The sequence below is a fragment of the Ichthyophthirius multifiliis genome (assembly GCF_000220395.1).
Source record: "Ichthyophthirius multifiliis unplaced genomic scaffold scaff_1120509249393, whole genome shotgun sequence".
NCBI classification, from domain to species: Eukaryota; Ciliophora; class Oligohymenophorea; order Hymenostomatida; genus Ichthyophthirius; species Ichthyophthirius multifiliis.
Window position 1 is genome coordinate 290,943 of NW_004087746.1, and position 10,321 is coordinate 301,263.

The window sequence follows — 10,321 nt, forward strand, 5'->3', positions numbered from 1 at the left end:
AATTGTTAATAAAATTATAATTAGATTTACAAATGTTGCTTATAATATATTAATTTTGTTGGTGTCTATTTTTTTGAAATAAATTATAATATATATTAATATTATAATTTAAATAAAGAAACTTATTTATCAGAAATCAATTATTTAAACTCTTTAATTTATCTAGCTTTATTTATAGCAGATTCATTAGATAAGTTAGAATCTTTATCATTTATTTCATTTTATTAATTTAAACCTTAATTAACTATTTACTTTATAATTTCAGTTGTATTTTTTTATATTTATTAAATATTTTATGTTTATTATTAATTATTTAATAATTGTGAATTTTAATAAATTTATATTTAATCTACTTTAGATTCTTTATTTTCTATAATATCGTTTAATTATGAATTCTATAGATCATCATATTCATCTAATTCAATGAATTTTACAATATTTATCTATTTAATTTTTTATATTTTTTTAATATATATGATTAATTTGTTTTTTTTTAAAAAAAAAAAAAGGACTTCTCTATCATCAAATTTTTAATGTTTGACTATATTCATTCTAACTTTTATTCTTTTATATTTTGTTTTTTTATTTTGATAATATTTTAATTTTCATATTATTATGATGATATATGAACGTATTAACTATCTTCAAAATTTTCTTCTTCTGAATCATCTTAATCAATTAAAATTTTTTATTAAACTAACGATGTATCAAAATTTAGAATTAAACCTTTTGGATTTTTTAATAATTCGCCTATTTCTGGATTTTTTAATTCTGGGCATATTGTATCTTTTTTTATTTATTTTTAATAACAAAAAATAATAATTATTAAATTAATTTTATTATAATATTTAATTAAAATAACCTATTGCAAATTCAGTATTATTTTAACTATTTCCATACATTAAAGATGCTGATATCCCTAATGATTAATAACAAGATTATGTAATTCCTTAAAGAGTGTAAGTATCAGTTCTATATATTAAGTAATGAAAATTTTCATCTATATTTTAATTAAAAGTACTTCTAACTACAGATTAATTTTATTATTACATATCTTTTAAAAATCCAACAATAGTAATTCCTTCTAATAAATTAGGAAGTATTTTTATAACTAAAGAACATGGTACTAAATATTAATTCTTTTTAGTAAAAAAATTTTAATATATAAAAAATTAATAATATATATATATATATATATATATATATATATATATAAATATATATAAATAAATACATATTTATATTTACTTTATTTTTAGCTAATATTGTTCTTTCTAATCCAATAAATTTTTATTGTGAAGTTTCTAAATAATTAAATATAAAAGAATTGTGTATTTCGGCATATACTTAAGGCATTAACTTAGATATATTTTATTATAGAATTTCTTATTTAGTCCATCCTAATATTCTTTTAAAAGAAAAATTAGATTTCATATATTTTTTTGTTATTTTACCTTGTAATTTCATTATTTACATTTGTTACTATTCCCATTTAATTATAATTTCCTGAAATAGTAATAATTGCTGCATTAGAATTTTCGCCATATTTAAGTTTATTGGAGTCTTGAAAAGTTCTTGACATACTGTATGAATTTCTTGTATATTTTACTGAATCTAGAATCTTTTCACCTTCAGCTTAATCATTTGCTATATCTTTTAGAAAGTTTCCATATATTTCTTAGGATTTTATATGATTTGGATATATTGCCCTTAACTCTTTAAATAATTTAGTAACCTTTTTTATTTGTTTGAATTATAATTATTTTTATTTAAATTAAATATTAAATTTATAAAATTACTTTATCTACAGATGATTTTATTTAATATCCTGTAATTTTTGAAATTTATGGATTTTCATCTTATAATTATTTCCAAAAATCTAAATGTAATAAAATACTTGCCTTAACAAATATTTGAAATTAGAAAAACTAAAAAAAATACGAATTTTATAAAAAAATAATATATATATATATATATATATATATATATATTTAAATTTATATAATCACTTTTTTCTAAAACATAACTATTTTATTTACATCTATATTTATACTATCTCCTTCTTTTTTATCTATATTCTTTATTTCATTTTCAACTTATGTATTAAATCTTAATATTTATTGTTTAATAAAAAATTAAATAAATGAAACACAAAAATACCTAAATAAAGCGAATTTTTCTTACATACTTGGTTTTAAATCATTACAGACCATACTTTCATACAATGCTTTAAATCTATTTTTAAGTTTTTCATGTTAAATGAAAGAATGAAGTAAATGTAATCTACTTTTAAGCAATCTTCAATCATAAATTTGACAAATAAATACCATGTTTTTAATAATAAAGGCATATTATCGTTTTTAGTTTCATCTATTAAAAGTAATCGGCAGTGACAAATATCTTTTTTACATTATTTGTAATGTAATTTTAGAATTCCTTCTAGTAAAATTCTTTTCTCTGTTATTTCTATATTCTTTATTAAATCAATTATTATGAAAATATACATTTCTGCATCTTAATCTTTCTTAAAATCAGTAACGTTTTATTTTAATAAAAAATAATTTCTATTATAAATTATTTAATTGTAAAAAAGTCCGATAAAAGGGTATCCTATATTTAAAAAATTATTATGTATAAATATTTTATATTTAAAAACAAAAAAATACAATTAAAAAAATACAATTGTTTAAAATAAAAAATAAATGTTTTTTTTTTTATAATTATATAATTATATTTTTAATTTTTATATTTTATATACCTATTATCATAAATATAAAACTAATGTCATTAGTTGTCCCTTCGTCTAAATAAATCACTAATACACAACAAAATGTAACCCAAAATAGTAAACATTCACAATATACGGCAAATTATTAAACGTTCTAAAAAAATAAAAATATTATATAGACATATATATTTTATAATTACTTTATTATAATATGCTAGTGTTTTATATCTTTATAATAAAATGAATAAATAAATTATATTTATAATAATAATAAATTATTTAAAATAAGATCCATCAATATCAATAGTAACATAAAAAGGTAAAATAAGTTTAATAACTAGAATTATAAATAAATATATTATTATTATTAATTAAAATAAAAAGAAATAATTATTTTATATTACAAAATTTCAATAAAGGCATTAATGATTAAGGAGATGCAAAAGGCAGCTAAGAAGAAGGATTAAGATCAATAAAAAAAAACATAAATAAAAAACTTACAATAAGTTAAAATATTAAACAAATAATAGCAAATGTTAAATGAATATAATATACACCTGAATAACAAGGATACTCTATGTGAATGCTTAAATCATTATTACATATTATATATACAATATAAGTATTAATAATAGGCAGAGTAAGAATATTAATTATCAATAAACCAAATAATGTTAAAATACTAACTAAATAAGAAACAACTACTGATGTATTTTTTTCATTATTTATTATTTTTTTGGATGTAATTATTAATAATATACAAAAAATTAAGGTAATAGAAGAACTTACATATAAAATTATTAATCCATTTTAATATGTCGATGTGAAAAAAAAGTAGTTAAACTAAAAAAATTATATCATTTATTAAAATGCTTTTAATATTTTTGTGTTCCATAGATATTAATTTCCTATATAATATATACTAAAATAGAGAATTTATATATTTTCTATAAACATAAGAAGATAGTATAAGAAATTATTACAAGTCTATTTATTTATGTTATTTTATATTATTATTATTTTTAAAAAAAAAAGTAAATAAATTTTGTTTAATAATAGTTTTTAAATTAATTTATAATTACTTAGTTCTATAATAATTCAAACATTACTAAATGAACCCAAATTTTAATTTTTATTTCAACTTTATCCCAAAAGGATTAAAATTATATAGTGTTTTAGTTAATCATTTTTTATATAATATTTTTTTATTATAATAATAGTGATTATTTGAATATTTAATATAATATATATATTATAAAATTACTTTTTGACAATAATTTATATATTAATTCAAAAAAGTAGTTTTTTTATTTTCAAATGAGTTTATTTAATAAAAATAAACTAAAAAAATTATAAATGATTTTCCAGTTTAAAAAGATTTATATATTTTTTTAAAAAATAAATAAAAATAATTATTTTAAAATTTGAATATACATATCACAAAAATTCTGTTAATATTTATATTTTCTAATCGTTTTAATTTACTACCAATTCTTTTTTTTTAAGTTTTTCTAGTTTTATTATTTCGTATTATTTTTGATCGTTTTATTTTATTAATTCTTAATATCTTTTAATTTAATCTAACCTTTTCTGAAAAAAAAAAAAAATTAATTTTTTTTTTATTTTTATTTTTATTTTTTTGGGATTTTTATATAAATATTACTTCTTTTGCATCTTTTTTAAATTCTTTAATTGCTTTTTTTTATTTTTCTTCTTTTTTTTTTAAATATTCATCTTTTCTACGTTTTTTTGCTCCAAAGAAACTTTCCATATATGATCTTATATTATTAATAATAAAAATTAAAAATATAAATATTTTAAAATAATTGTTTTTTGTTTAAATTAACTTTCTCTCATCTTCGTCAAAAACAATTGCAATTTTTTTTTTTTTATTTTTCTTATCAAATTTATTTTTATTTTTCTAAATTTTCTATTGTTTATCCTTTTTTTATTTATTTTTACCCATATTTTTTTTTATATTATTTATCTTTTATTTATTTATTATAATTTTAATCTTAAATATTTTTTTTTTTAATTATAATAAATAGTAAAATACATAAAAATTAATAAAAATAGTAATAATAATGTCATCAAAATTAGATTATTTAAAAAAATATTTAAATGACGAAAAAATAAATAAAAAGAAAAAACAATCTACAGCAAAACCTGCATTTTAACTATTTGATGAATAAGAATTTAAATAAACGTAAAATAAAATGAACTAAGATCTAGATAATTATTATGATGAAAATAACGAAGAGTACGCTCCTATAATAGTCGAAACAGCAGAGAGTTCAAAATATACAAAAGAATAAAAAGAATAAGTTATATAAGAATAAAAAAAAAAAAAAATCAGACATGATTCTGAATCAGAAGAAGAAAATTAATAAAACGAAGATTAAAAAAAACTAGACGCTTTTAGAAGTAAAATAAATAAAGCTTTAGATTAAGAAGATAATTAACCAGAAACTGTATATAGAGATGCCTTGGGAAGGAAAGTATCAGCGAGGGAATTATTGAATTAATAGAAGACAAAAAAAGATAAAATTGAAGAATTAAAGATATAAAATCAAGAAAGAATTGATTAATGGGGGAAAGGCTTGAAATAAAAAGAAGATAAATAAAATCAAAAAGAAGCCATTAAAAATGCTAAAAATGAATTATATGTGGGAGAATATGCAATTTCAAAATAAACTGAAATCGAACTTATGAAATAAACGCGTTTTAACGATCCTATGTAAAATTTAATTGATAAAGAAGATTAAAAAATTACATAAGCCAAGCTTAATTTAGGGAAAAATTTCTGTAGACTTTAGTGTAAATTCCCACCAGTATCAAATAGGTTTAATATTTTACCAGGGCATATGTGGGATGGAGTTGATAGGGGTAATTAATTTGAAGCTAGGTATTTTGATATGCTTAATAAAAAAAAAGATAGAGCAAGGAAAGCGCATGTTAATGATGTGGCGTAGATATGAATTGAATAATGCTATTTATAATTATTTTTTTCTATGTTTTTATTATTTTAAATTATATTTTTATTGGAAAAATTATTAAAGTTTATTCTATAAAGTATTTTAATAAAAAAATTTTAATGATTATTTATAAATAAAATAATATTAATATAAAAAAAAAAATACTAAAAAATTAGTAAATAATTAATTAAATATTTAAATTATCAATTAATAAATATTTATCTACCATTTAAATCATGAGTACCTCTGATATTATTTTACATACCAATTATAGTGATAAAATTGTCAATTTAATCTTAGTTAATATTTATATAATCTCTACTTAAGATCCAAATAACGCCTTCAGTACATGGAGGATATGTAAGAGAGCCTTCATATTTATAATAATTATCTAATTTATTAACAAGCTAATTTAAAAAAAGAAAATTATAAAAAATTATAAGCATATATATGTATAATATTATTTATAATCTTTTTTAAAAAAAATATAATCAAAAATAAAATAAAAAATTTCATAAAAATAAATTATTAAAAAAATTCAATTAAAAGAATTAAATAATATATATATATATATATAAAATAAATTAAAAAATTTGTATTTATATATTTATATTTTTTTTTTTTATAGTTATTATCTTTTTATTTATTTTTTACTTAATCTAAACTTAATACTAAATTTTCTAATTTTATATATTTTTCAATTTCTTACAATTAATTTTCTTTATGTGCATATATTCCTATATTTTATAAAAACTCGTTTTTATTTCCTACTTTAGCGTTTCCAAATAAACTAACTATTAATTTTTTTCCATTATTATTTTAATGCTCAATTTATATTTCAATATTTGCTCTTATGTTATCATCCTCAAACTTTAATATTAAATAATATTTTATTTAAAAATAAATTTAAATTAACTGTATGTTCTGATGGATGATGAATATGTACATATTAAGCGAAATAAATTTCATTTTAATATTTTAACTATCCAAATTAACCCACTACTGTAATTTTTATTCCATCATTTACTAACATAGGACTTTTATTTAATTAACTATATTATATTTATATTTCATTATTAGTAACTTCTTTTATTAAATAGAGTTAAGTATTAATATTTATTGGACTTTACATTTTACCTATTTTACATAATTCAGGCCATTTATCTGTTTTCAAAATTGGAATTTTATCCCTTTTGCTTTCTTTATTAGATGAATTTTTTTCTTCTTTATTATTTTAAGTTGAATAAGAATTATTGTTATTTTCGTTTTTTTTAGAAATGAATGATATATTGGAAGATTCCTCTGTTTATTCATTGTTTTCATCTTTATTTTTTTATAAACTCACTTTATTTTTTTATTTATTATTTTAAGTTTTTTCTTTATTTTAGGTTTTTTTATTTTAATTTCCTTTTTCATTCTTTTTATTATCTGGTTTTTTTTCTTATTATATATTTTTTTGTTTTTTTACTACAAATAGATTTTTATCTTTATTATTTTTTTCTTCATTTTAATCTTATTCTTCAATATCTTCTTATTATTCATTTTCTTCTTATTATTCATTTGTTAATTTGTTTTATAATTTTTATTAATAATTTTCATCTTCTTCTTTATTTTCATTTATTTAATTATCTTTTATTTTATTTTAATTATCTTATTTTTCATTTTATTAGTTTTTTTAAAGTGAATCTTCATTTAGTTTATCAATATTATCTTAGTCTTCAGATTTTTTTTAAAATATTATATCTTCAATTTATATATTAAATTTTTGCTAATTATCTTTACCTGGTTATTCTTTTTATAAAACAATATAATCAGAATCCTTAATTAATTTAGCTGAAGGAATTTAAGAATGACCAAATATAAAAGGATCATAAATTGTATCATCACCAAGCAAAATAATACTATCTTTGATTTTATTAATTTTACTATCAGCTAAAACATCTTAATTATTTATCATTAATTAAGTTTCATCTTCTTATTTTTCATCATTCTATTTGCGAATATCAAAATTAATATATATTTCTTATTTTTAGACTTAAATAGCTCTTCCTTAATAAGAAAGAACTTAAGGAAAATCATCTAATTAATATTAGTTTAATTTGAGTGTATCATAAGATATTAACCATATAGTAGGTTCACAAGGAGAAACTGTATCAGATCCTTTAATATTTATTTTAAATAATAATTATATATTAAAGTTTTAAAAATTATTTATAATATAAATTAAATATATATATATATATATATATATATATATATATATATTTATATATATATATATATAATTTTTTTATAAAATAACCTTAATAAATAAAAAATCTATTTTTTTTAGGAAGTATTTATTGTAAATTAAATGATTGAGGTATTTAAAAACTTTAATTTTATTATAAATTTCTTAACAAGCCTTTTCCGAAACCTAAATTTGATAAAAAATTACTTTCCGAACCAAAAGTAAATAAGAAAACCATATTTAATTTTAATTAATCTGATGAGACAAATTTTACTTGCATTTCTAAAGGGAAAAAAGTATCTGAATTTCCTACCTTTTATTTTTTTATTATATTATATTTTGTATTGTATTTATTCAAATTTTTATTTTGTATTTACTGAATGATCAGAAGGACTTTTAAAAACAATTTAATATGATGAAAATATTGTATTTTAATGAGAAATTTGACCAAAGTCCCCTTTTATTGTCAATTAATTATTTATATTTTATAAAAAATGGTGTCCTTAGTTTATTTCACGAAAACTTATGTCTAAATTTAATACTTTTTTTTATATAAATAAAATATATATTAATTTTCTATTATTTTACACATATAACTAAAAGGTCCATTTATATTTATTGGGCTTTATAAGGCAGAGGCATCTAAACAATTTCCGAACCATTAATTATTTTGGTCTACTTATGAAAGTGTAGATTATTGGTTTAAATTTACTGTTAATGTTATGACTAATAAAAGTATAATAAAATAATTTTTTTTAACATATATTGTTTTTTTTATTTATTTTTAAAAATATTAATTCATGTAAATACATATATACAAATATTTATATATAATATTTTTTATTTTTTATTTTAAAAAAAAATATAAATTTAATTTTCTTTTTCTTTTTACTTTTACATATTATTTCATAAATTAATATTAAGAATTAAATTCAAATAATTATTTAATTCTTGATTATACAATATATATATGTTTTTTTAAGAGCAGACTTAATTTATTTATTTTTTTATTAAAAATATGAAAATTATAAATATTTTAATCAATTGAATTTTATTTTTTTTATATTATTCTATTATATTAATTTAATTATTCCATTTTAATGATAATCAAGTTTTATTAAATTGATAAATATAAAAAGAACTTTTAATTATTAAAGATAATAAAATAATTTTTATTTTTATTGACTTTACGCTGTTTGTCCTTATATATTGATATAAACCCCCCCATATTTGAAATAAACCCAAAGTTTCTTAATAAAAATTTATTTTTAAAAATGATCAAAAAATTTTTAACTTAAAATGAAAATTCCCTCATATATATTAACATATAAATTTATATTAAAATATTTTTGAATATATGTAATTATAAAAATAGTATTATTTTTGATAATATACTTTATGAAAATAAAGCAAATAACAGTGATTTTAGTAAAATCTTGTAGGATTTACATCACATCACTGTATTAAATTTCGACCTAATATTTTTTATATTTTCATCTATTTCTTTTAGTCTTTTTATAATTTTTTTCTTATGATCATAAATTATTTAAGAAATAATACTTATTTAGTTTATTTAAGTTAAATATTATATAAAATTTTCCTTTTTATTATCATTTTCTTAAAAGATAATTTTACTTTCGTATTTTTGTTTATTTTACTGTTTTTATTCACTTTCTATTTTTTTATTTTTTCTTATTATTTAATCATTTTTTTCTTTTATTTAAATATTTTTAAATTTTTCTAATAATCTTTTTGATAATACTAATAATTTTTTATATGGCCTTGTAAGCATATAATAGATATTATATGAATATTATGTTAGTATATATAATCAAAAATTTAATAAGAAGTTTCGAGTTTTCTAAATTATAAATACAATTTTATATTCAATAGTTTTAAAGTCGTACTTAATCAATAAATGTCATAATTTATATCAAACTAAACACTTTAATTTTTTAATTTTTATTTTAGGGTATTGGTGAATTTCGAACACAATTTAATTAGGCTCAGAGATTGGAGTTCCAAGTAACTATTCATTTTTTTCCTTTTTTATATTAATATATTAATAATTTATTTTATTTTAGTAATTATTTGTATTGCTTCTCTAATTCAAGTTATTATTTATACTGTTTAGTTTATTATTCTTGATTTTAAATTAAATACATATTTCTGAAGTATAATTAAAGTTATCAAACTTCAAATAGAACATTATTAAAAAATTTTAATTACTTTTTTCAGATTAATTTATTTATAATTTTGTCCTTTTCTGAATTATGAATAAATATTATAGTGTTTATTAAATATAATAAATATAAAATTGAATATAATATATTTTTTTTATTCTAATAAATAATATATTTATTTTATATATATTTATAAAAATTATAT

The 10,321-nt window shown here is 16.1% G+C and overlaps 3 protein-coding genes across 3 annotated transcripts, besides 14 other annotated features; 1 reads left to right on the plus strand and 2 right to left on the minus strand. All coding sequences in view use genetic code 6, as the record gives it.

Annotated features, from left to right (window-relative positions):
* Positions 1 to 522: 522 nt before the first annotated feature.
* Positions 523 to 4,499, minus strand: IMG5_001250 (hypothetical protein; the record flags this gene model as incomplete). The annotated part of the gene is made up of 13 exons (XM_004040152.1): positions 523 to 786; positions 863 to 1,139; positions 1,249 to 1,408; positions 1,455 to 1,735; positions 1,800 to 1,928; positions 2,010 to 2,109; positions 2,161 to 2,610; positions 2,759 to 2,882; positions 2,929 to 3,065; positions 3,133 to 3,715; positions 3,811 to 3,991; positions 4,170 to 4,318; positions 4,392 to 4,499. 13 exons carry the CDS (start codon positions 4,497 to 4,499, stop codon positions 523 to 525), a joined length of 2,943 nt encoding a protein of 980 aa, XP_004040200.1.
* Positions 1,148 to 1,185: a microsatellite.
* Positions 1,179 to 1,244: a microsatellite.
* Positions 1,960 to 1,991: a microsatellite.
* Positions 2,657 to 2,684: a microsatellite.
* Positions 3,915 to 3,944: a microsatellite.
* Positions 4,339 to 4,367: a microsatellite.
* Positions 4,500 to 4,700: 201 nt separating the features above from the next.
* Positions 4,701 to 4,730: a microsatellite.
* A 214-nt stretch (positions 4,731 to 4,944) lies between these two features.
* IMG5_001260 (hypothetical protein) lies at positions 4,945 to 5,706 on the plus strand (the record flags this gene model as incomplete). Its single annotated transcript, XM_004040153.1, has 1 exon — positions 4,945 to 5,706. The coding sequence occupies one exon, from the start codon at positions 4,945 to 4,947 to the stop codon at positions 5,704 to 5,706; it is 762 nt and encodes a 253-aa protein (XP_004040201.1).
* A 200-nt stretch (positions 5,707 to 5,906) lies between these two features.
* Positions 5,907 to 8,542, minus strand: IMG5_001270 (hypothetical protein; the record flags this gene model as incomplete). The annotated part of the gene is made up of 6 exons (XM_004040154.1): positions 5,907 to 6,110; positions 6,358 to 6,573; positions 6,620 to 7,251; positions 7,486 to 7,863; positions 8,006 to 8,246; positions 8,522 to 8,542. 6 exons carry the CDS (start codon positions 8,540 to 8,542, stop codon positions 5,907 to 5,909), a joined length of 1,692 nt encoding a protein of 563 aa, XP_004040202.1.
* Positions 7,205 to 7,265: a microsatellite.
* Positions 7,310 to 7,368: a microsatellite.
* Positions 7,931 to 7,987: a microsatellite.
* A 1,074-nt stretch (positions 8,543 to 9,616) lies between the features above and the next one.
* Positions 9,617 to 9,665: a microsatellite.
* Positions 9,619 to 9,665: a microsatellite.
* Positions 9,666 to 10,254: 589 nt separating this feature from the next.
* Positions 10,255 to 10,321: part of a microsatellite that runs on past the window's edge.
* Positions 10,298 to 10,321: part of a microsatellite that runs on past the window's edge.